Genomic DNA, 26877 nt, shown 5'->3' with positions numbered 1-26877 from the left:
TGGGAGGTCACTCACTCTCCAGTGTTCTCGTGCTCTGAGTGGGTTCAGATCATTTCCTGACACACTCAGAGCAAGGAATTTGGGACTAGAACATGGTCTGGGTCTGGGTCTTCAATCACCATGTCATCCCTAAACTGGATCCAGCTGCAAATGTTCCCTCCGTGTCCGGACTTCACCTGTTTGATCCAGCGGATCCACACCGAGGGGACCGACTGTGAACAGAGGGAGCAGAGCCCTGGTGCCTCTCAGCAAGTGAGGTGACAGATGCCGTGAGGGGAAAACAGGACAGTGACAGGTCAGGGTGAGGCCCGGAGGAGGCAGCTGAGGGGACGCCTCCGGCGCAGGTGGAACTGGGCCACGTCAGATGGCCACTCCCCGGGATGGGCAGGAAGGTGGGGGACATGGCCTTTCTGTCATCAACTGCCAGCCCCTCACCTGTCACATGACCATACCTAGAGGCAAAGGAACAGGAAGTTAAGTCCCTCACCAGGCAGGCGGGGGTCCTTGGCGATACAGCCGTTTTTCAACCAGAAGGGGGAGCAGCAGGGATGCGGGAGGGCCTGTGACCTGCTACAGCCCCAACCACCGTTGGCCGTGGGGCAACTCAGCCCGAAGTTTTCAAAGGGCCAGTGACACTCAGGTTCAGGACGTGAGACTCCCCTGGGGAGCCAGTCAGGTTCCGTCCCCCAGCTTTCGGACAGGGACTCGACAAATCCAGGCGCAATGCTTCGGCTTTTACATTTTATTCTGCATTCCTCTCCGCCTGCTCTGGAGCTCAGCGTGGCTGGGAACTGAGCCCAATCCTGCTGGAGCTCTGATGGCCAGAATGTGCTCCGCCCACGTGGACCTTTCCAGAACAGTGCACTCACGGCTCCGACTCCCCTGCCTCCTCCTCCTCGTGCCCGAACAGGAGAATCTGACAACCCTGAGCCTGAGAGTGGATGCCCAGCGCCAGCCTGGGCAGCAGCAGATGGTTGCTGTCCAGGACACCCAAACATCCGCGTTTCCCTAGCAACCACAGTGCAGGTGTCTGGCCAAGAAGGGAATGTCTAGCCGGAGGCCCTTGCCTGGGACGCCTGGGCAGAAGGAAATGGGCTGTGGATCCTCTTCAGGTAAGAATTACTCCCTAAGGACAGCACTTGTAATATTTGTATCCATAAACTGGTTTAGTAAAGCAATTTATAGCAATACACATCCCAAACCATTTTTCAAAATTCTCATTTAGCTTTTTATTCTTCATTAAAAATGATTTCCGCCTTTGAAATTTACCAAAAAGCATAGCCTGTTTTCTGCCACTGTGAACACATCATCAAAGACAGGTCATTGTTAGTGTCATGTGAGCATAACAGGAGACTGCGCAGAAGTGTCCTCTGAGGGGACCGACGGCCCCGATGAAGCGAGGCCTGAGTCGGCTGCTGGCCCTCAGCCTCTCTCATCACCTGGGGCGGCGGGGACCATGGCCGCCAGCCTGAGCCGCCCGGCCGGAGCCCGGCCCGGAGGGAGGACTGGCAGGGAAGGCCAGGCGGCCTGCAGAGCGCAGGGCTTACTCTGAGGACTGTTCCCTGTGCTGGTGGGAAGAATGCAGGTCGGGGCGGGGTGTGGGCAGTGGGTGTCACAGGCTCTCCACACCCTGAACCAGAGGGTCTGGCTGACACAGGTCTCTGGGTCGCAGAGGCCGGGTTCCTCGGTCCAGGGCACCAGCCAGTGCACCCGACACCAGGCATGGACATATGTGCCCCTCACATAGGCTGGCATGGAAGTGCATTCTGGGAATATGGTGGCACCAGATTTCATACCAGGTCCTGAGACTTGCTACTTCAGCCATTGTCACCCAACTCCCTCACCCCATGACAGCAAGAACACTTTAAAGTTCTCATGAAAAATGTGGGAGAACCACAGGGCAGCGCGGAATACATGCCCACACCTGCAGTGGAGGCCACTCGGCACCCCTCCCCGGAGCGCATCTGCGGGCGCCACCAGCCAGGAGCTCCCTGTTGGCAGTGGCTCTGGGCTCGCAGTCCCGGCCACGGCGCGACCCAGTCAGACAGGCCTGGCCCCTAAGGTCCCCAGGACCTAACCCCAGCGAAGCTCACACTGTGGTCAGACATGTCCTCAGCCCCTAACGAGCAGCCGGAAGGCGGGAGCCACAGGAAATGATCTTGCCAAGAACACTGGGAAGTCCCGATGACTCTCAAAGGAAAGGCGCCGCTGGGAGCAGGAGCGTGGAGGACACGAGGAAGGAGGTGACCAGATCCAAGGGGTCAGGTCCACATCTGCCCAGAATCCCTGAGGATGGGCCTGCGGTGGCTCCAGCTCCGGCTCCGGCTCCAGGAGGGGCCCCGCCCTGCACCTCCGTGCTCCCTCCGGCTACATCCGGCAGAGCTTCAGTGGGAAGTTCTCGGTGATGAGATGGTCGCCCTGAAGCAGCACCACGACGTTAACCTCAAATTCTGAGAAGACAAAGGACAGGCCCAAGAGGCCCGGGATTCAGTGCGGCCGACAGCCTCCCTCTCTCAGCCAACAGCACACACTCACTCTGGTGATAAAAACGCCCTTAAGTTACGTTATTTGGAATTGGTTTAAGTCAAATCATGGTCTGGTTTAAAACCAAAGATCCTCTCTGGACTAAACATAACGCACCTCACAAGATTTAGGGGGGATGTGACGTTAATAGGACGCAACGGCCTTCGGGACGGGGTCCCCTTTGCTCAGAGAATCGGCTCAGCAGAAGCTCCCAGGCCTCACACCTCCTCACTGGGGGCCTCGGCCGTGGGCAGAAGCTTGTCCACAAACACCGGTTTCAAGTGACTAATGGCCACGGAACTGTCACGGATTGGTCCCCGCCCTGCCTGACCTCATGCACAGTGCTGGCTTGTCCACTGCTGTGCTAGTTCTCGTCAGTTTATCATCCCACGCCCTAGCCTCACCGTCCCCTGCCCCGGCCCACACCGACCCCTGCCCCGGCCCACACCGTCCCCTGCCCCGGCCCACACCGTCCCCTGCCCCGGCCCACACCGTCCCCTGCCCCGGCCCACACCGACCCCTGCCCCGGCCCACACCGACCCCTGCCCCGGCCCACACCGTCCCCTGCCCCGGCCCACACCGTCCCCTGCCCCGGCCCACACCGTCCCCTGCCCTGGCCACACCAACGTGGCTGCTGGCGTCTCCCTGGGTGACAAGGCAGTGCCCTCAAGAGCTGGGACTGCTGGCGGTGGGCCCCGCCCCAGCATGGCAGCTCTGTGAGCTCCGTGGAGTGACGAAGGACCAGTGCTCTGAGCTGTGCCTGACCCGAGCGGACCGCGTGTCTGTCCCGGGCACGGGCAGCCCCTCTGTGGGCCACCCCGTCTCAGGACTGAGGGCTGGGGGCTGGCACTCACCCACTTTGAAGTTGGTGGTCTCCAGTGTGGGGCAGGTGAACAGCCGGGGGAAGACCATGTATATGGGCACCGAGAGGCCCCGGCAAACATCCCCGTCGGCGATCTGAATGTTCTGAATCTCGGTGGCGTCCCGGGCATAGCCTTCTGCACACCCTGGGGGAGGGCCGAGCACCACGTGGTCAGAAAGCAGGACCGTCCCACGAGCCTCCCACAGCCATCAGGACGCCCCGTGACCACGAGAACCTGCGTGGACACACTCCCCACCCCCCACTCGCCAGGGTGCCCGCGAGTCCCCTCCCTCACAGCCCGTCCTCGTCTGTCACTGGGGCCGAGGCTCCCGGCAGGAGGCAGCGCAGGGCCCTCACCGCAGGTCTCCACGCGGACCAGCTGCAGCTCGATGCTCCGGACGGCGGCCTCCGAGCTCTCCACCACCAGCTCGCCCGTGAGCGGCTGCGTGATGACGCAGTTGGTCGAGTTCAGATGTCCCCGGACCAGGAACTTGGGGAGCAAGGCTCTCTAACACAGGACGAAGACAAGGGCGTCAGGACTGGAAATGACTCCAGTCATTTAAGATAAACAACAACGGGAAACAAAGATGGATAATTTTGTTAAAACCCACGGGACCCTGTTTTACAAAATGGGGAAAAGGTAGACGAGTACTTGCATCTTCTGTCAACTTAACTGACTGCCTGAGTTCCTGCAGATGCGGCCCCGCACAGGCCCTCCGCCACCCTGACCGCAAGGTCAGACCGGAAAGCTCCTCACGGAGGAAATGACGTACAAAAGCGTGTGAGAAGTATTTAACTCAACTAGTCACACCCACACGCCAAAAAGTTTAAAAAAATAATTTAAGCCCAGCTGGTCTAGTGTCAACCCAGGAGGTCACAGGTTCGATTCCTGGTCAGGGCACATGCCTAGGTTTTGGGCTTGCTTCCCAGTAGGGGGTGTGCAGCTGATTCATGTTTCTCTCTCATCAATGTTTCTTTCTCTAAAAAAACCCCCAAAAAAACAATAAAAATATATTTTTTAAAAAGAACTTAAAATGTTCTGTGTAATACAATTTTGAAAAGTTGACACAATTATTTTATTTCAAGAAACGCAGAGAGAACAGTGCTCCTCCGTGCCGGACTGGGAGCCCGTGGGCCTGTCTCTGGGGGCAGAGGAGACTGGGCCCAGGGGAGTGATGATGTGGAAAAGGTGAGGAGTCCCACACTGTTGTCGCAAATTCACCTCGGGCTGGTCCAGTCGCTGGAGATAATTCAGAGTTAGACCACCGTCCAGCAGAAACGTCACGCGAGCCACACATGTGACCACATATGTAACTTAAATGTTTCCAGTAGCCACATTTTAAAAAGTAAAGGAAACAGGTAAAATCAGCCAATACATCCAAAACAGTATCACGTCCACATACAATCAATATTTGAAAAGTACGACGTTATGTTCTCTTTCTCAGGCTGAGTCTCGGGCGCCCAGACCTTCCGCCCGCAGCGCCTCAGCTCAGACCAGCGGGCACCTGTGGCCAGGGCCGTCCTACTGGACAGCACAGGCCTGGGACTGAAGGGCAGGGAGCTGGAAAGAAGTCTTCATTCAAGGCCAAGTTCTAAAAATAACTAAAGTAAAAGCAGCTACTTGTTTAGAAAAGTAAGCACCAGTAGCACCGCATTAAAACTCTTTTAAGCAAGTGAACAACGAAAAGCTCTCAGATCCAGCTGAAGAGCTCACCAGAGGCCCACTCCTGGCCCAGCATGATGAACACACACGCCCAAACTGCCGCCCCCACAGGCAGAGCCACGGCGCCACGGAGGCCACCCCAAGGGGCATTTCTGGGACTGTGGTTGACGATGACGCTCACCAGAGTTCAGGGACTGCGGCCTACAGGGGCTCAGAGCGCTGAGGGCGAGCGTGCCCAGAGGCACGGGCGTCAGTCAGACCAGAGGTGGGGGCCCCCGGGGGCAGGGCAGCCAGGGGAGGCTCCCAGGTAACGCACCAGAGGGTGGGCCACTGGCCTCATGCAGCCTCTGACACTAGCACTTGCCCAGGTGGCCTGCAGCTTCCCTAACGGGGGACTTTCCACCCAGGAGACACCCAGAGCAGGCTGGGCAAGGAGAGAAGCGTCCCAAGGCACTTCGGCCACAGAGCAGGAGCCCGGTGACCCACAGACAAGCTGCCCGCACACCCTACCCTGAGAGAAGCTACAGGGCCAGGCCTCCGCCCCCTATAACTCCAAGCTCAGCTCCTCGGCCAGAGCGCTTATAACCATAACAGATTCTCTGGGCCCAGGACAGGGCCTAACAAGACCATACGTCTCAGATCCTCGTCTGCGATATGAACTAGTAACCAAGACTCAACACACACTTGAGGAAAATCAGAGCCAGCAGAGGAGGTGCGCGCTCTACAGAGAGAGCCACCCCCGGGAAACAGCGCCCCACAGGAGGGGGGGATGGCGGCGCCGCAGCCGCCACGGAGAAAGGGCAGCGTGAAGGAGGAGCCCTGCGCAGGAAGGAATCATGGTGGTGAGGAAGCATCCCACCCAGAGCGCTAAATACCACTGAGGAGCGATCAGTGAGCGGGGCCTGAGCCCAGGGCTCCTCTGGGATGCGTCCAGGAAATGATACCCGAGACAGTCCCAGGACTGAAGGCAGGCTCGGCCTCCCAGTGCAGCAGACCACTGAATGCCAGACACACCGACTAAAGCCAGATCCAAGCCTGGGCGGGTCCCCTGACATTTCCCAGCACAGGGAGGGGAGAGGCTGGGAGTTTGTAGGGGAGGAGGGATAAGGGAGAGGGAGAGGAAACAGCACTCACAGCGTGAGGACCAGATTGTCATCAGTATCACTGGGCACTAGAAACCCAGGGAACGAACTATTTAAGGGCAAATGACATTGGAGCTGGACTTTCCTACCTAGACTAGGATTCAAGTGTGGGAGCAAGTCAGGGGTTTTCCGGCCACTCGAGGGCTCGCGCCCACTCCCCCCTTTCTGAAAGGACTCCAGGATGTATTCCAGCTAAGCGAGAACAAAGTTGAGAAAAGAAGAAAACATAAGGGAGTAGCACCAATGGTGAGCAGTGACCGTGGTAAAACTTAGGTAAGGCCACGGAATGTGACTGTGAAAGTTCAGGCAACGACGAAGAACCGGTCTGTACGCCAATAAGACTAACGGTGGGAAAAATGAAACGGATGACAACCGAACGTCGATTTCAAACACAACAAACAAGGCGGAGTGAGGAGAGAAAATGCAAAAACGTTACAAGCCTTCTGTCCGACGGAGCTGATTCTCAGTGTTATTTAAACTTGCACCGTCCATGTGTATCTGAGCATTTAAGGGTAGCGACCGGAGTGGAGAAACAGGATGTTAGAGAAAAAAGGAACAAACAACACTAAGAACAGAAAGAAACAGAGACAACCTTAATAAATCAGGAAAAGGAACAATACAACCCACCAGAGCACAGGACAAGGTGGAAGGAACACGGTTTTCCAATCAGGAAGGATGGTTCCGCCCTGTTACAGTCGAGGAGGGGCCGCAATGGGCTGCTTTTCTCTCTGCTCACCACCAATTCCTCTCTCCCGCTGTGACCACGTTTCCTATCATCTAGGCCAGCAGTTCTCAACCTGTGGGTCGCGACCCCTTTGGGGGTCGAACGACCCTTTCACAGGGGTCGCCTAAGACCATCGGAAAACACATGTATAATTACATATTGTTTTTGTGACTAATCACTATGCTTTCATTATGTTCAATTTGTAACAATGAAATTGGGGGTCACCACAGCATGAGGAGCTGTCTTAAAGGGTCGTGGCGTTAGAAGGTTGAGAACCACTGATTTAGATTCTTTACAAGTAAGAAATATAGACTTATTCTAACCAACTTAAGAAAAAGTGGGGCTGACTGGGACAGCCCTAGGGAGCTCTCAGGGCAGGGTGAGGTGGTAGAGGTGGGGCCAGGGCCCATCCCTACCCACAGTCCCCGTGAGTCTCCTCGCAAGGCTGCTTCCGGCAGAAGATCAGTCTGACGGGCCCCCTGGAGTCGTGTGCTCCAAAGCAGGGTGGCCGGTGGACGTTCCGAAGGCCGCCTACCACACGCCCTGCTCCGCTGTGGCTCTGAGGGATGAAGCCAGCCTCAGGCGGGAGCCCCAGTCCCGAGCTTGCCTTCAAGCCGACTGATCAACAGGGCCCAGAGAGCAGGCTGCGGGGTGGGAGCGAGGAGGAACAGCTGTGTCCGTGGAGGCGGAGAGACAGGCGGCCACACGCAGGTGGTGGGGACTGGGCTCAGGGAAGAGTCTAACCACAGTGCAAAACTAGAAGATGTAAGAAATAATAAACATACATCCTAGGAAACTTTCCACAGTATGAGTCTCCTAAGAAGTTTCTGAGTTTAAAAAGAAATCAAAGTAGAATTCCAGACTGTTTGGGGTACAGACGATAATCAGGAATCTCCTCTCGGCAGCCAAATGAAGAGCCATCGGCACCAGCCTGCCAGTGGGATCCAGGGCTGAGTAACACCGCTGGCCCGGGGGGAGGAGCTCGCTACCTCTTTGACATTCTGCAAGGTTTCGGGCGTGATGGCGAAGTCCACGGGACTCGGAGTCAGCTTCCCCTTCTGAGGCTGCAACGGGAGGGAAACCACAATCAGGGCTTGAGGGCCCGGAGTTCTGTGGGTCAGACTTCTTCCCTCTTTAGAGACAGGAAGGGCGGCACAGTGAACCAGGAAGAGCTTGGCACCAAGAGGCAGGGTACGTGGGCTCTGAACGCACGAGGGAACGAGGCTACTGTGGATGTGGACAGAGGGGGCAGCCGCCGCGTGAGACCCAGAGACCCAGGGCTGTGAGCATGACTGTGTCGCCAGGTGTCACACCGAGGTCAGCGCTGCCCGCCACTGCGAGGTTTCATGCCCGAGGCCCCAGCTGCGCCGCAGAGGACTCCCGGGAACTTCCCCAGCGTCTCCTGGTGGGACAGAGGCTCCAGTTCCCGAAGGTGACACGTGAAAGGCATTTGTTAACCTGATGTCACTGCTGAGGGTCAGGAGGTGGTAGGAGGGGCGACCCACCCGCCCCGCGTGCCCCTGTGTGTTCTTGCTGGGTCTGCCACGCTCCACCAGGCTGGGCCATCTGAGCTGTCTGCCGTGCAGCCTGAGGGGTGAGGATGAGTGCCCCCCAGCATGGTCACTGCTGCTAACAGAGGTGGGTCCCCTGCTGGGACCCCTCAACGTGGCACAAACCCCCCAGGTGCAGCGCCATGTGAGCCCATGCACCACCCAGGGGACGCCAGGCGCAGGGAGCAACACCACGCAGGTGCTCGTGCTGGGCACAGGGGGCGACACCACGCGGGTGCTCGTGCTGGCCCCGGTCGCTGGCAGCGACGGTGACAGGCTGCCTCCTCACTGGGGGCAGTGAGCCCGCAGGCCCGTGGCCGCTCACCGCAGAGTGCACGATGAACTCGCAGGTCTTGGTCAGGTCTTTGGCCAGCAGCGACCGCTTCATGTCACAGCGCAGGGTGTACTAGACGGAAACGGGGAAGAAAACGGCATTCAGCGTCATTTGTTTCCATCTTAGAATATTCAAGGAGACAAGTCAGTGTTTCAGGGAAACGTAGTCTAATAAATGTGTATCTGAAATCAATTATACACAGAAGGGTGAGTTAGTGCTCAAAATGAAGGCATTTCTATATTTAAAAATACACGTTAAGGGTACTCCTCAGCCGACTCCCACGGCCATCCTGTGGTCGGACCCACGGACAGGGGTGCAGGGTCCCGCCCGCAGACAGAGCAGGCCGAGTGGAGGGTGAGGAGGAGCAGCACTGAGAGCAGCAGCCAGTGAGATCTGCAAGGGCAGACGGTGGGCCACAGCCGCCTGCTGGCAGCCAGCTGTGCCACCCAAAGGGAGACCTGGCCTCCACGCTCTGGGAGTCGCTAGTTCTTTGATCCCTACCCCTATTTGGCTAAGTCAGCTTGAGTTGGATTTCTATAACTTGCAAATAAAAGGGTGTGAATAACAGGCACTAACTTTTGGTCACAATGTTTCTTAAGTGTGAAAGCATAATTAATACACAAGGCAGCTGGCAGTAAGCCAGGGAGGGTTGGACAAAGGGGGGGCGGAGGAAAATGCTGATGCTATGTCCCAGGAACTGTGTTTCGCTCAGATGTACCATCTCAGTTCTAACAATAGAAATGTGAGAATTCTCAGGGCAAGGGCAGTCACATGAACTCACTCAGTCATTCAGTGACCATACACTGGCACACCCTCATGCCGCTGTAACTGTAACTGACCACCTCACGCCAAGACCTCAGCCGCCCCTCGGAGAGGCCGCGAAGGCCGCGGGGGTCACAGAGGTGGTCTCTGGAGTCACACCTGCCGGGGCAGGAGCCCACGCTCCGTCTTTACGCCGCTCTGTAATTCGAGCTCAGATCTGTCTGCGAAGCCTCTTTCCACCTCATCTTGATCTTTCCCCGTCACCACAGTGTGATCCGGGGGTAGGAGCGGCAGGAGGCAGAGTGGGCAGACTTGAGCAGGGCACAAAAGAAGGTGCAGATCCCACCTGTTCCGACCACCAGTGAACACCATCAACAGGCATGAAGCAAGAAGGTGCTCGCCCACAGGCTGAGAGCAGACTCCTAGGAAGGGCACTTTTCACTGTCAAAAGGGTGACTGGCAGGGAAGGGTCTCTACCAAGACCAAGTTATCAGCTAAAGCTTTATTATTAAATCAAAAAATTCCTAACGTTAGCCCTTTTGCACATAAGACAACAAGTGTCTCGTCTCAGTAAGCAAGGGGGCCGCAGCAGGACTGACATCACAAAAGTACCCTCCTTGCCACTGACTGAAGGGAAGACACGCTCTCTCGCTCTCTCAGTCATGCCTCCAAACGCAGAGACAATAGCAACTGTGAAAGACATCCGGAACCACAGCGGTGGACAGGAAGTCATAAATTCACTTCCCCTCGTTTACAAGGTTTGTTCAATAGCGGATACAGCCTATGCTGCAGTAGCCTTTGGTGTTAAACAAAGAGATGTTTATGCGAATAAAAACAGACAAGCTGGTCGGTGCCCGAGAGGAGGCCTATCTGTCACCCAGCAATGAAAGCGCCCTTCACAGCCCGTGTGGCTGCACAGAGCGCGGGACACAAGGGGTTTTAAGAAGAAGCTGTAGCGTGGGTCCTCCGGGCTCCTGTTGAAAACAATGGTCACACAGGAAATGTGCCTCGGGGGAGCGAGATGCGGACACGGAGCGCACAGCGGTCACGGCAGGAAGCGCGGGGTTACATTCCAGTCCACCCACACATTTCCAGTGGAAGGACCACCAGGACCACTGCATGCCGGGAAACTCACCTGAATGTTGACAAACACGCCATGGTAGGTCTCGTACAGAACTTTGTTCCCCTTCACGTGCAGAGGAAATTCAAAAGGAATTTCGGTTTTGCCGCTGGGGAACTTCCCCGGCTTCACCATCTCGATGGTGCTGTTGATAATCTGGATCGGCTGCAAAGAGAAGCCACTCAGTCCACCGCCGCCGGGAACGTTCTGAGCCTCCCGGTCTCGGTGTCTCATCCCCTGAGGGACAGGGCCCGGCCCGTGACGTGAAACTCTAAGAGCTAAGGTAGGAAAATGGGACGGCCCTGAATGGGAATGCGGTTAACGAGCCCCTCTTACCTCTTCCCTCCTTAAATTTGAAAGTTAATATGTCCTTCAGGAAAAGGAAACTATAAATACAGAAAAAGAGTTCCCATTCTGGAATTCGGAATCCACCCTAAATGACAAAAAGAACGGCCACTGCTCTTCCAGCACGTCATATCCAGCAGCAGCCGTGAGCACAGGGCGAGTGCCAGTCCCGCTGGAGGAGGGTGAGGGCAGGACCACCGCATACCTCCGAGGAGCGCGGCCTTGGTCATGGCCAGCTCAGCCCTGACCACTCTCCTGCTCCTATTCAAGCAAGCCACGTCCAATCAAGGATCTATTCAGAATCAGCGGACGTATTTTCCAGCTTGGTTAGTAAATATTAAAAGTGTGACTATCACTGCACCATTTGCAAAATACCGACAGACAACAAGTAAAAACCACCACAAACATGAGTACTGAACCGATGACGTGCACCAGGCACTCCTACCTTCACGGAGTTGTAGAAAGCTTCGAACACACCCACGCTCTTGGCGCTGAGCTGGAGGTTCACGGTGCCTTCCACGGTCAGGGAGAGGCCCTGGTGCTGCACGGGGTCCTTCCCGCTGATGACCACCACGCCTGAGAGCATCTCCTAGGAGAGGAGGCAGCCCCAGTCAAACGAGGTCCCTTCAGCCACCTTGTTCATCAGCAAAAGCCAGCCTCTCTCACCAGCAACTTGTTCAAAGATGCAGAGACTGACCAAGCACTTATTACAGATCAGATACCAGGAGGCCAGGAGAGAAGGAAGGGCCCCGGGTACGGGCCCGGGTCCAGGTGAGGTGGGGGTGGGTACTGATAATTACAGGGCAGGCTGGGCACCCAATCTCATCCCCTCTCAGCCTTCCAGAAACATCTTCATTTCCGGCTGGGAGAGTCCCAACAAAGGTCTGAATTCAAAAGGGCAGAGAAGGGCCTGGGGCGAATGGCAGCGCTCTCTTCAGAAGGAATGCAATAAAATAAAACCCTCGTCTCGAGGTTCTCCCTCAAGGATGCTGACGAAAGTGACTGCACACGTCCACCTGGAGAGTAATTTAACACAGCGTCAGCCCAGCGGGCCTCCCTGGAGAGACCTAGAGGTTATCTATACATCCCAGAAGGCAGCTTCCTGTCCCTCCACATCCGGTCATTGGCGAACGTTCCAGGCCAAGGCCCCTGGTTCACAACCAGTTCGCATCATCTCCATTTCTCTGAAGATCACTACCGAGTAAGCTAACAGGGACAGTCACTGCATTCTTCCATGCGTGGCCGTTTCTCTCTGTCCTAGAACTTCACAGGTTCAGTTTGCTCCGGGTGCGGGGAGTATGAAGAGGAAAAGGAAGGTGAGGAGATTAAACAGCATCACCCAGAACAGAGAGTCTACAATAAATACAAAACAATGCGTTTCTTAAACGACCGTCGCCAACAGTAACATGACAGAAGGTTGACAATAAAACTAGAAAAAAAGAAAAAAACAGCAAAAATGAAAAATGACCTGCAGATCAAAGCATTAAAAACCAACCTGTTCTACTGGTGTTTACATCTATTTACCTTCTATTTCCTCTAGTCACTAGAGAAACAGCTTTCACCAAGTCCCCTCCTTGGGCGAACTCCGGAAGCGGGCCTCAGTATTAAATGTGCTGGGTATGTGTCTTTCCCACTCCCCACCCCACAGCCCTGAAGTCTGAGCGAAAACGAACACTAGCATTTCCATTTTAAGAAGAATTCAAGGAGTACAGCTCTTAATGTTAAAAGCTCATAAGCAAATGTAAATAAAAATTCCTCTGAAATAACTTTTACATTTAATTAAAATTAATTCTATTAAGTTCTGTATAACCCAAATCAAACAAATCTAACTTTCAAAAATTTAAATCCACCAGTATATTTTTAAAAACACACTTCAGCCCTTGCCGGTTTGGCTCAGTAGATAGAGCATAGGCCTGAAAACTGAAGGGTTCCAGGTTCGCTTCCAGCTGAGGGCACATGCCTAGGCTGCAGGCTTGATCCCAGGTGGGAGGCGTGTAGGAGGCAGCCAATCGATGATTCTCTCTCATCATTGATGTTTCTATCTCTCTAACGCTCTCCCTTCCTCTCTGAAATCAATAAAAATATATTTTAAAAAAACAACACACACTTCACTGGTATGTCCCAGAAATAAAATGAGACAAAATAATTTCATAAACGTTATTAAGTAAACAACACAACGGCACTTGAGGGAAGTTCTGCTTCTACTCAATCAGGACATTCTCAGGGAGCCTCCTGGGTTGGGGACTGGGTTGGCCACTGGCTGGCACTGATAACCAGGACGCCAGGCGAACCTCCCCAACCCTCCTGCTCAACAAGGACAAGGCAGTGAAGTACCTTGGGAGCAAGCAGAATTGGTACTTCATGACCCAAGGGACTCTCTTGTCATTCTTTGCTTTTAATTAAGAATATAGTGGAGAGAATACAAAATTAATAACGTATTTGTAGATAAATTAGACATTCTAATAACATACAGGTCTATTCAACTCCTACCAACAAACGGAAGATACAGAAATTGTCCAAGAATAGCCCAAGGAGCCAAGAATTTTAGAAACAGAAGATATTTCAACAAGTTAAAACTCACAGTAATGAGAAAACGCCCTTTTTCTTTCTTTTTAATTGAGCTATAATTGATATATGACGTTGTGTTAGTCTTAGGTATACCCCACAATTCTTGATTAGTCTTGGCAAAGGAGGACAGAATGAACTTGAATATTAAATGAAACTGAATATAAATTAGGGGAAACCGGAACATCACGGAGAACCTCCCCGCAGACTTGTGTCTACTCTTGACAAGGAGAACGCAGTGCCCATTCCTCCCCCAACATAGTAAGTGGAGGTTCTTCACCTGAGGGCCATGACTTCATAGAGAGGCCACTCAGACTTAAGGATGGCAATGAACCCCAGAAACGATGTACAAAGCCACGGGCATGTGTGCGATGTTTTAGGAAGAAGAGCCATAGCGTTTGGCCTCTCAATCAAGGAGGCCCTTGACATGAGAAAGATTAAGAAACACGGATAAGGGAGATGCAGCCCCACACATGTGCACACACAAGACAAAGTAACAGATCCCGGTGCTCTTGACTACACATCTTGGCCCTGAAGAGGGCCTTGGCCTGTGCTATCGTCAGGGTGGGCCAGCACGCAGCCTGGCTCCCACTGGCCTGTGAAACCTTACCCCTCTGCGAGGTGAGGCCTTCGAGGCAACCACACCATAAGCAGCTTCTGCAAATCAATGTAAGTCTTTGTCCTGGGGGAGCCATGTCTAGAGAAAAGTCCCAACGGCTGTCTTCAACCACAGACCAAAAGATGAGGCTGGAACAGGGTGTTCAGAGGTGACCGTCACCCCGCCGTCAGCCATGCTGGCTTCCTCAGCAGAAACCACGACCCTGAGGGTGGTAAAGGGAGACCTTTTCTAACTGTGTCTTCTCTAAATGTAAAAGGCCACTACCAACTACACAACTTTTTTCTTTCTTGTTCTTGGGAATTAAATACCAAACCCATAATTAGACTCTGGGTTTGAAGATGTTGACATCAACTCAGCATCCCCCCTGGCTTCCTGGAAATCATCCAACAGAATAAGAAACAAAACCATAAACTCCATTTTTAGCCAAGCAAAAATCAGTTAAATACCATGAAATAGGTGGAAGAGCTACAAAAAGATTGACGATGGGGCGGCACACATGCAATAAGAAGCCGAAACAAGGCCCATAGCTGTAGAAGTAGCTTCTGGAAGGTGAGGGCTCGCTGGGGAAACTGGTCAGGTTTTAAGGAGCAGAGGAGGCAGAGCCCAATGGAGAATCCTACAACTGTGCCTGAGCAGGAAGCAGGAAGCCCTGTCTGCAGCAGTGGGAGGCACCGAGGCCTCTGCACTGTGAGAACCTCCCCCAGCTGCTTGTCTCACAGGCAGGAGAAAAGTAGAGGTAGATTAAACAAAGTCACATAGAAAACCTCAGCTGGCTTGGTCTAGGAATACATTCATCTCCTACGAGAAGGTGACATTAAAAGAACCAGCAGAGCCCTGGAAGGGTAGCTCAGCTGGTTAGAGTGTCGTCTGGAGATGCCAAGGTTTCGGGTTGGATCCCCAGTCAGGGCACATACAAGAATCAACCAATGAATGCATAAGTGGAACAACAAATCAATGTGTCTGTCTGTCTGTCTCTCTCTCTCTCTCAAATCAATTAAAAACATTTTTTAAAAATTGAAATTCATGAATTTTGAACCTAGTGAACTGGGTAACTATTAACACAATAGATCAATCTTTACAGAATGAGTACCCTCTGGCCTTAAATGTACAAAATTATAAGCCCTTTAAAATTTGGTAACTTGCCTGGCTGGCGTGGCTCAGTGGTTGAGTGTCAACCTATGAACTAGGAGGTCACAGTTCGATTCCCAATCAGAGCACACGCCCGGGTTGTTGGCGGTTGTGGGCTAAATCCCCAGTGTGGGACGTGCCGGAAGCAGGAGGCAGCCAATCAATGATTCTCTCATCATTGATGTTCCTATCTCTCTCTCCCTCTCCCTTCCTCTCTGAAATCAATAATTTATATATTTTTATATATTTATATATATTATATAAATTTGGTAACTTATGGGCCCAGTGGTCTTCCTCGAAGAGATGTCAAGATTGCATGCTACAAAGTCACATTTCTCTGGATTATCTCTTTGGACTTGAACACAACAGCCAGAGAAGTGAAAGCCTCTGAGTGAGTGTCCCAGCCATTCTCTCTCCAGTGTCTTCCCTTTCTGATGGTCCCAGCAGCACGATGTGCCACGACAGCCACCACCGTTCCCAGGGGTCCTCTGTGCTCCTGAGCAAGTCCTTCCTTCCCAACGTTTCAGAAACACTTCGGGTCACCGGGGGCTCTTACTCCACTTTTGGTCCAGAGAGCACAGACATCAACGGGAGCTGCCCTTTCATTTACCGACAGAATCAAATGCATCAATTAACCAACATTTTCAAAAAATCATAAGTCAAGGTGGGAAAACACAAGTTAGACAAATTGCTTCTTGAAACGCTCTAGTCTTTCTAGTGGCACTCAGAGACCCATTTTGGCTGGAAATGAAAATCAGAAACATTAGAGATTTTAGCTTGTTAGGTATCCCTATCTCCACTATTCTATGTAACAACTGTTTTCCATCTTGTGTGAAAAATACACGATCACAGAGATTTCTCCAGGTAGTAAATAATTGCCAATATTATGTGATGTTGACTAGAAAAGAGAATTTCGAAGAGAATGCATTGTCTCCAATCTATCACTAAAATGGAGCTACTGCTACCTAGCAATCCCATTTCTAGATTGTACTCAAGTGAAAGATTACATTCACACAAAAACCTGTTCACAAATGTTTCCAGTAGCTTTATTCAAAATCACCCAAATGCCCCTCAATGTGTAAATGGATGAAAAGAGGTACATCCATACAAGGGAAGATGACTCAGCACTAAAAACAAGCATGTCAAACATGCGCCCACAACGAATATTTTTGTGGCCCAGCCAATATAACAGTATGTAAGCAATGTTTTAATAAAAATCTCGTAACTTAATTTTTACAATATCCTGTTATACATAACTAGAGGCCTGGTGCAGGGATTCATGCACCGGTGGGGTTCCTCGGCCTGGCCTGCAGGGATCAGGCCGAAACCAGCTCTCCAACATCCCCTGAGGGGTTCCGGACTGTGAGAGGGTGATTCTTGGGTGACGCACCCCGGAATCAGGCTCCCTCCTCTCTGGTTCTGGGTACGTCACCCAAGAACCACAGCTGCCAAGTCACTGCAGCTCGGCAGCTCCTACCTTGAGCACTTGCCTCCTGGTGGTCATTCACGTCATAGCTACTGGCTGGTCGGCCGGTTGGCTTTTATATATATAGATACAGATTATTAATAACGAACTACAACATTCGCTAATGACTGATTATTATAATTGTGTTGTATTCATTTCCCTTATGTGCCTTACGTACAGGCGCACCATTTCTTTCCACTAATACCAGCAGCAAATATTTTAGCAGCCGATGGCCACGTCATTAGTCTTGGACTAACTTGTTTGGTGTGTGCAACAGGAAACATTCCGCTTTCGGAGAACAAGAAAAATAGGTTTATTTGTGTTACACTTATTAATTTGTGCAGTTATTCAGTGTCTGGTAAGTTAATGTTCAAGAATTAATTTTTTATTAAAATGTTCTATTATTTTATGTTAACAATGACTCGTTTATTTCAGCCCTTTGCATGTCTCTATCGAAATAAAGCTACGTTTCTTTGAAAACTGAAGCTTTTGTTTTTTTGCAGCCCTCATAAACCTAAACCTTGTTTATTTGGCCCGTGTTAGCCTTTGAGTTTGACTTAATTAAAAAGGAACACACTACTAATACACACAGCAATTTGAATATGCTAATTGTCAAAGCCAGATTCAAAAGCTTACATATCATATAGTCACATTTATGCCATTTATGTGCCATTCTGAAAAACTACAGGGATCAAAAAGAGATCAGTGCTTGCCAGGGCTGGTGGAGGGCACAGGGAATTTTGGGGGGTGGCAAAACTGTTCCACATCTTGACTGTGATGGTGGTTATAGTGTCAAAGAACTGTGCACTGAAGAGAGTGATCTATTGTATGTGATGTACGTCAACTAAAAAAGCCCACAGAGATAATCAAGTTAAAAGGATAGAAACTTATACCACTTTCTTGACAACAGGGTCATATTCTTTTTTTTTTTTTTTTTAATTGCTTAAAGTATTACAAAGGGTATTACATATGTGTCCTTTATTTTTTCCCCGCCCTTGACAATCCCTGGCCTCCCCTACCTCCCAGTGTCTTATGTCCATTAGGGTCATATTCTAAAAGTGATTAATATTTAGCCCCAGCGTGGCTCAGTGATGGAGTGTTGACCTATGAACCAGGAGGTCATGGTTCAATTCCTGGTCAGGGCTCATGCCTGGGTTGTGGGCTCAATCCCCAGTGTTGGGCGTGCAGGAGGCAACCGATCAATGATTCTCTCTCATCATTGATGTTTAGCTCTCTCTCCCTCTCTGAAATCAGTAAAAATATAATTCAAAAAAACAAAACAAAAACTCGCAGTATGTAGCTGAAGTCAAATGGAAAGTGGGTGGAAAACCAGCTTCAACTGACACTTTCCTGGAACATGCCTGTGCTAGAGGGCAGATGGCAGACGAGCCACCGTGAGAGGACAGGCCGGGTGACAGAAGCTGCAGAGGGACAGGCCAGGGGGAGGGGGATGCAGAGGGACAAGCCAGGGGGAGGGGGATGCAGAGGACAGGCCGGGGGGAGGGGGATGCAGAGGGACAAGCCAGGGGGAGGGGGATGCAGAGGGACAGGCCGGGGGGTAGGGGGATGCAGAGGGCCGGGGGGGGGGGGGGGCGGGGGAGGGAGAGGGGGATGCAGAGGGATAGGCCAGGGGGAGGGGGATGCAGAGGACAGGCTGGGGGGAGGGGGATGCAGAGGACAGGCCAGGGGGAGGGGGATGCAGAGGACAGGCTGGGGGGAGGGGGATGCAGAGGACAGGCCAGGGGGAGGGGATGCAGAGGACAGGCGGGGGGGGGGGAGGGAGATGCAGAGGACAGGCTGGGGGGAGGGGATGCAGAAGACAGGCCAGGGGGAGGGGATGCAGAGGACAGGCCAGGGGGAGGGGATGCAGAGGACAGGCCAAGGGGAGGGGATGCAGAGGGACAGGCTGGGGGGAGAGGGGGCTGCAGAGCCGAGGGAGGAGGGGTGCAGTTAGAGTGATGGGAGTGAGAAGGGACAGGAGGGGTCAGCTCAGCCCAAAGGACAGTGGGGAGTGGGAGGCACATGGTTCAGAGGAACAGGAGGACCAGGGTCAGGCAAGATGGTGACAGCAGCGACCAGCTACAGAATAGGCAGGCTGGGCTCTGCTGACTCAGGCCGGGGAGCAGTGGGAAAGGGGTCGGTGAGGGGCAATCACAGGAGGAAGAGCGGGGCCCTCTCTCCCACAAAATGAGATCCTGGAGCAGCACCGCTAGGAATTCGGTGCTGGGGACAACCACCCAGGAACTGGCGGAAGGCGGAGGCTGCCACACAGGCTGAACCCAGGATGATGTGAGGTCAGGACTGGCCTGGGGACTTGGCATCAAGAGGAAGGCAGAGAAAAATCCATCCATCCTGCCGAAGTCCAGAGCCTGCCAGGGTCGAGCGCCCGTGACGTGCTGAGACTTACGAGGCTGCAGAGTCTGGAAAGGGACACGGCCAGGGGCCAGGAGGCTGACCCATGCCAGGCCAGCACCAGGTCTGCAGCATCAAACACCAAACAGAGAACTACACGAATGATTTCATTACATCCCAGTTTTCCAACAGGCCTTGGCTAATTCTGAAAATGCCTCTCATGCATGATGTATGGGTTAGGGTGTGATTTAGGAGACCTTTTCAGGAGAATTCGACTATGAGTGAGACGGGAGACCCACTTCAAGTTTAGAAGACGGTGTTTTCTAAAGGTTCACACCTCCCACAAAATGAGATCCCTCCCAGCTCCAAGATTTATATTTTTAAATTCATTTCAAAGAGAGCGAGAAAGAAAGCATCGAATTGCTGTTCCACTTATTTATGCGTCCATTGGTGATTCATGTTTGTGCCCGGACTGGGGATCAAACCCACAACCGTGGCTTATTGGATCAACGCTCTGATCAACTGAGCTACCTGGCCAGGGCTTCAAAGATCTGTATTTTTATGCCCCGAGTCCTTGCCACAGCAGTCACTGTAACTGACCATGTATATATCAAGAATCCAGTAAGATAAAGTAAAACAGGCTTTATATTTTTCATACCATTCTAGCTTTGCAATGAGCTGATGTGTGTAGGAATTTTCTTTGTGGCAACAGCAATGAGCCCTCAGTACATAAATCCCTCATCACTGTAACCTGGCTGGGCTGGGCAGTAAATCTCTTATTTATGTTTTTCACAACCATAATATTTAACAGTGCTGTTTTCATGAGTACGTGTGCCAGGATTAAAGAATGTTAAACATTCTGAATTTATAAAAACAAATGGAGTGTATTTACATTACAAAAAGATTTACTGCAGGGTTCTTTTAACTGATAAGCTCCTCTGGCAGGCGCAATAACATAATCTACAACGCATCCAAGTCAAACTCTTTGGTCAAGAACACATCTACTGCGCCAAGCAAAGAAGCACACAGCAACCCCAACCCACAGTCAGCGTCAGTGCCAACCATGCAGTCATCCATCTGATCGCCCCGGTCACTGGCCCTCCTTCCTCCAAGTCCACCATGAAGGGACATCCAAACACCTGGACAACATCTGAGAAGCTCTGTGCCATGTGCGGGGTACATAACAACTTAATTAACACCGGGTGTGAAAAGACATCGTGGAAAAGCTTAATGGTACCTCTACCCCCTACCACTGGAGTCAGAACCTATAATTAATGTCTCTTAAAAAACTTATTTTTCAAGAACAGTTGACATACAATGTTGTATTAGTTTTGGGTGTACAACATTGTGACTAGACATTTACACACCTTACAAAGTGATCACCCCAGTAAGTCTAGTGCCCACCTGGCACCATACGTAGGAATTACAGTATTATTGACTGTATATTCCCTATGCTGTACCTTGCATCCCTGTGGCTGTTTTATGACTGGCAATTTGTGCTCTATAATAAATGTTTTAAAACACAATCTCATTTAATTCTCACAACAAACCCTCTGAGTGGGCATCACCTCCATCCCACAGATGAGAACTGAGACCCAGAGAAGGCACAGGGTCCTGCACTTCAGATAAAAGGACACGATTTCAAACATCTGTTCCCATCGGTGCTCTTGCATGTCACTGAATTCTGCGCCTCAGTCTTTCCAATAATAACATGAGGGAAATGCCGCCCCTTCAGGATCTGTGAGGATGGAAGCACTGGGAGCTGGAAAGGGCTATGCTAGTTTACGTTATTGTAAAACAATGTTAAGTCCTCTCATTGGGAAATCACAACTTTGGCTGGAAATCTGGAATTAGGGAATTTTTATCACACTCCTGACTGCATCATACCGTCCGTGGGGCTCTGGAAACACAAGTCAAGTTCCCAGACTCAATGGGAGGGACTGACTCTCCGGGAGAAGACATCACATGTGCACGTTACACACAAATTACAGGTACTGCGCTTGCCACCGATGCGCCAAACCGTCAGGAACTGAGTCTGTACCAATGCTGCAGAGATGTACAGAGAAAACGTAGACTTCAAAACCAGATTCAAGCATGGTCACCTCAATGAAGCCCAGCTCCCTTTCCCCCGAAATGACTACACCTGCTTTGTGCCCCTCACATCTCAGACATGCACTTGATCCGTACTTATCTATCTTTTGTTTTCCGCATTTATCTCTTTCTCTACTGGCCTGTAGGCCTCATGAGATCAATAAACATTGGTTGAATGGATTTGTTTTGATTAAGTTACAATAGAAAAAAAGAATGAGATTGATGAAGATGTAATAAGGAAAGGCATCCAAGACAAAGACACATTGTTAAGCGAAAAGAACAAGGTGTGTGTGTGTGTGTGTGTGTGTACACATGTACACCTGCTATTCATAAGAAATGTCTGGAATAGTAAACAAGTCTCAGTGGATACCCAGAGACAGAAAAGAGGGTCAGCAAGAGGAAGAAAAGACTTAACCTCTCACTTCCAGCCTTCTGTAAAATGTTAAGTTGTTAATTTGGCACATGTGTTTATATTTTTAAAAATTATTCAATTGTGATAAAACAACAACAACAAAACTCCATCATTTTGTGAATGAGCATCCTTTTCTAGGGAAAAACCCAAATGTCAATATTAAATCCAAGCATAACTTAAGTTCTCTGGTGACAAACAGAACCAAAGCCATTTTCAAATGCTTCCGCAACTAAGATACTCTAAACACGGTACAGAATCATCTGAGTAGACGTCATACCAGTTTTTATTGAAATATTGCAATGCTTTTCATAGCACTCTTAGGAAATTAATAACAACTATTTCTACATTAAGAATGTGTCCTTCTGCATAAACAGGGCCACTCTTAGGGAGGAGGCACAGTAGTGCTGGATGGACACGCTCTGAAATCTGACTGACGAGCTGACACTGACTCTCGTGAGTTGTGACCTTGGGCAAATTCCTCAACCTGTGTGAGCCTCGGTTTCCTCATTGGTAAAGCGGGAGCGATGCTGACAAAGCCACACACCAGACTGTTCTGGCTGGTGACATGGACAAACACGGCTCGCTTCTATAACCATCACCTATGACCTAACGAACAGGCCAACATAGGTGGCAGCCACTTCAAGCAAACCATGAGAGTTCCAGGGTCTGGCCATGCCACCGATGAGTCAGATCTTCAGGAAGTGAACCTTCAGCAGTGCTGTTGAGGTGTACAGAGAAGACGGAAAGCCAGTAGGTTGTTAGTTCCACCTGCAGACACCTGAGTAGGGAGGGTGGGCAAGAAAGGCCACGCTGCGCACAACCATGGTGCAGACTACACTCGAAACATGCACCGTCCAAAGGCACTGAGACCTCATCACGGGACGAGCCGGCAGAGGTCCTGCCGCCTGGAGCTTAGGAAGCAGCCAGCACAGTGCTGGCCTCCTACTCCACCTGCCCTGAATCACAGACTGTAAGTCTAACACGTGAGTCACAGGCACATATGTCAAGGGGTATATTTTTGTCAACTAATCAGATTAAGTTTTTTTTTTTTTGCTTTTAAAATATATACATATAGCTCAGTCGGTGTGGCTCAGTGGTTGAGCGTTGACCCATGAACCAAGAGGTCATGGTTCAAATCAGATAAGGGCAGCCCGGATTGCGGGCTGGATCCCAGGTAGGGGAATTGCAGGAGGCAGCTGATCGACATTGCTGTTTCTCTCTCGTTGATGTTTCTCTCTCTCTCTCTCCCTCTCCTTCCTGTCTCTAAAAAATCAATAAAAACATATTTTAAAAAATATATAGCAACCATCTATTTAGAAGTTATACTGGTTTTTCTTTGACAATCTCCATGTAAGGTCTCCTGTAAAATGTATTTAGTGTAATCGCATTAGTGTCAAATGCATTAAGTGCAAAAGTGACTAAAGATTAAGAAACACTGCAATAAACCAGTAACTGCAGATTCTGGTCCTGATAATGGCACCAAAGAACATGCACTAGATGGCACAGCTGGCACCACCTTCACCTGCCACCCACAGGAGTGGCCCCGGCTGGGTAAGACTTTCGGCTGGGTCAACTTCACGATTCCATTTCTTGCATCTTTTTCAAATGTGCTTTTTATTACTTGTACCATATTTTATTATCGTTACTTTTGAATATACTTTTATTTTAGAGAGGAATAGAGAGGAACCATTTATGGCTGGACCATTTAAAATTTAGTAATTGTAGCACTTGACCTTTATATATTTCAGTATTCTCCTACATAACCGAAATATGAATGTCACATTCAGGAAATTTAATACCAATATAAAACTATTATTTAACAGATAGTCCACATTTAAATCTATTTATCAAAAATTAGGCCTTGTATTTGGTTTAGTCTATTTAGTCTCTTAATCTAGAAAAATTCCCTTTTTCATGACATTGACATTTAAAAAATATATATATCTGTATTGATTTCAGAGAGGACGGGAGAGGGAGAGATAGAAACATCCATGATGAGAGACAATCATGGATGGGCTGCCTCCTGCACAACCCCCACTGGGGATCGAGCTGGCAACCTGGGCATGTGCCCTGATCAGGGATGGAACGGTGACCTCCTGGTTCATAGGTTGACACTCAACCACTGAGCCACCGTGGCCAGGCAAGATGACATTTTTGAAGAATCCAGACCAATTACTTCCTAGAATATTCCTAATTTTGGATATGCCCGATTGTTTCCTTATAAACTGATTTAGGTTAGACATTTTTGGCAGGAATACTGCATAGGGGAGTTGTGTCCTCCTCAGTGCGTCATGCCAGAACCCTGTTATTACACCAGAACGTCTGTCAGTCTCATCAGTGATGGTAAGGTGAGGTGTTCACTGTGGGGCTTGACTTGGGTGATGACTACCAGACCCTTTCATTATAAACATGTCTTCCCTTTGCAATTAAGGTGACTATCTGAGTCGAGTAAATACCAGGTTTCCCCAATACCCTTGCAGCCGAAGGCGGTTTGGCTCAGTGGATAGAGCGTTGGCCTGTGGACTGAAAGGTCCCAGGTTCGATTCCGGTCAAGGGCATGTACCTGGGTTGCGGGCATATCCCCAGTAGGGAGTGTGCAGGAGGCAGCTGATTGATGTTTCTAACTCTCTATCTCCCTTCCTCTCTGTAAAAAATCAATAAAATATATTTATTAAAAAAAAAAAATACCCTTGCACCCAAAGCTTTCAGCATCCATCCATGATCTTTTGCCTGGTATTGTATTCTATCCCTTGTGAGACTTAGCTGCATTCATGTGACTAACCACTACTCTCAATTTTATTCCGCAGTGAGAGCAACTGGGGTTTCAACCCTGGCTGCACAATGGAATCATTGGTATGGCTGGGGTGGGACCTGGACAATCACATTTTAAAATCCCCCGGTGACGGATCCTGATGAAAAGTAAGGGTTGGTAATCCCCGGGGCAGAGGAACCTTGCGACAGTTTCATTTTGCAAATACTAAACTGAGGCCCCAGGAGGTTAAGCGAGCGGCCAGTGGCACAGAACTTAATGGTAGAGTTAAGATTTTTTTTTTACTTCATTGTAATAGGCCATTCTTTCTGTATGCTATTCGAAGAATAAAACCAGAGAAACGAGTAACTTTTGTACAGTGTGAGAGCTGACCACAGCCTGAATGCATATTTCTGTTTCGAAGGTGAGTTCTGCCTTTCTTCACTAGACCTCTGCAGAGGGAGGCCTCAGTGCTCCCTGCGACAGCTCCAGCCCGGGCCCGGGGCCGAGGCGGATGCTCAGGGAGCCCAGCGATCAGCACCGCAGCCCCGGCGCCGGCCCCGCGGGCCGCACGCCCCCCGTCGGCCACTCTTCCGGGGGTGGGGGCTCCCGGTGGGGCAGCTGGCGGCGCGCCCCCGTCCCGCCCAGGGACACCCAGATGTGCGTGGAATCCTGGAAACCACAAAACCTGCAGGCCCGCCCACCCCACTTACCCCGGCGTGATAAACCTTGTTCGCTCTTTTAATCTTAATGTCCAGGGAGGTCCCCATCCCGAAAACTCTGCAGCAGGAGCCACTTCCTGCCACACGTGACCCGAGGAGAAGCAGGGATGACCCGCCCCTCCCGCACGGGCCCCACCCCTCTTTCCTCCGCCGGCAGTTGCATCACGTGATCTCGCGCCGGACGCCTGATCGATTCCCCGCCTTCCTCCTTCCGGCGCAGGGGCGGGCTGAAGGGACGATCACTCTTCGTCACGCCCCCGCCGGGCGTCAGGGGCGGGACCAGACTAGCCCCGCCCCTTCCCTAAAAACAGTCATTACGCCGGAAATGCCCTCCTTCTCGCCCGTTTACTACAAGGATGAAGGCGGGCTCTCCCGGCGTGCGCCGCGGCGGGGGCGGGGGCGGGGCCGGAGACGCGTCGCGGGAACTGCCCGCGCCTGGCAGCCGAGGCTCCCGTCATGCTGTGCGCGCAGAGCCGCCGCACTAGTGAGTTGGCTTTAAGGTGTGTTCGCCGGGGGATGCGTTCCCTCCCAGTCTCCTTCCTCTCGTCCTCTCAGTCCTCCCCCACTGTCTCCCAGGCTTCTGAAGGCCGGCGCCCCTGTGTCCGGCCCGCGGCCCCGCACTCGAGGCCTGCAAAGCGCCGCTTGACGGGTGTCTCGGCGGCCCCAGCCCCGCCGCCGGGCCCGGGACCAAGGTCTGGGGAGCGCGGTGACCGCGCCTCCCTCCGGGCCGCGGCGCGGGGTCGTCGGGCCCGGGGACTTGTGGGTACTCCCCCTGCGCGCGCCCGGAGCGGGGTGTTGAATATTCAAATTGGTGCGCAGAATGCGGGGAGGCGCGGCTCGCAGGCCCGGGTCCCGGCCGTGCGCGGCGACGGGAACCAAAGCCGGGCGGACCTGCGTGTCTCCTCTTCATTCCCGGCCGGAGCTGGCGGACCCAGACGCGAGTCACATGGTCTGGGGCCAGCATTGCTTCCAGGCAGGGCAGCAGTGCCGTGTTAGGCGACATGCTATGTTTATGGAAAGAAAATCCCTTGTACATGTTTTAAACAAGGACATCTCCAGTAAGCAGAGAGGTAAATTGAAGGAGTGCTTCTGATTTCTTGAAACGCCCGGGTGCCGATATGTGCTTTAAACTGCATTACTTCTAGGATTACAACAGAAATGTTCTGCAAAACGACTTAATGCATTAGTGTCACGAGGGCCTCCCTCTCGAGAATGTAAGGTATTTTCTAAGACCCGCTGGGACGGAGCAGTTGCTTTTGAAGGTGGTTACAAGTGGCATTTCCCGATTTCCAGTTCTCAGTTTTCAGCTTCTCTCTGCCCTTAGGGCTTCCAGTTTTCAGCTTCTGGCGATCTTCCTGGCAACTCCAGCTCAGCAAATCTGAAACAATTCATTAGGGACTTGGTCATCTCAGTCTGTCTATTTGCAATTCAAGAAATGGATCCCTCTCCACCAGTCTCACCCATCCTTTCCAACCTCAGTAGACAATACAAGGAAACAGGAAATGGAACCAGGATCCACAGTGGCTAGCCTTTTGCTTCAGCAGACCTGCTTTATGCTCGCTTTACCGGAGCCCGTTTCCTGTTCCTCGAGGGCAGGTGTGCCCCATTTCACTCACCTCTGTCGGTTGTACGCAGTCTTTATGGGATGCTGGTGCCGTGCAGAGAACTTTGTTCCAGCCGTTATCAGTATAATCAGTTTTGCCATCCTGGTGTGTGAAGACTTCCAAACATAAAACAACTTTTCTGCAA

General features: G+C 51.4%; 1 protein-coding gene and 1 long non-coding RNA gene across 2 annotated transcripts; one reads left to right on the top strand and one right to left on the bottom strand.

Annotated features, from left to right (window-relative positions):
- Positions 1-1142: 1142 nt before the first annotated feature.
- Positions 1143-25245, bottom strand: VPS26C (VPS26 endosomal protein sorting factor C). The gene is made up of 8 exons (XM_036349410.1): positions 25120-25245; positions 11471-11614; positions 10696-10845; positions 8790-8870; positions 7904-7978; positions 3743-3893; positions 3378-3530; positions 1143-2450 (listed from the first exon to the last, which is right to left on the bottom strand). The coding sequence occupies exons 1-8, from the start codon at positions 25174-25176 to the stop codon at positions 2368-2370; spliced, it is 894 nt and encodes a 297-aa protein (XP_036205303.1). The 5' UTR covers positions 25177-25245; the 3' UTR covers positions 1143-2367.
- On the top strand, positions 25220-26877 carry LOC118676085. The gene is made up of 2 exons (XR_004974032.1): positions 25220-25628; positions 26453-26877. It is a non-coding gene; the product is annotated as an uncharacterized LOC118676085 (long non-coding RNA).

Source organism: Myotis myotis, unplaced genomic scaffold, assembly GCF_014108235.1.
Source record: "Myotis myotis isolate mMyoMyo1 unplaced genomic scaffold, mMyoMyo1.p scaffold_m19_p_2, whole genome shotgun sequence".
Taxonomy (NCBI): Eukaryota; Metazoa; Chordata; class Mammalia; order Chiroptera; family Vespertilionidae; genus Myotis; species Myotis myotis.
The sequence above is the reverse complement of the archived record's forward strand: the minus strand, read 5'-3'. Positions and strand labels throughout refer to the sequence as shown.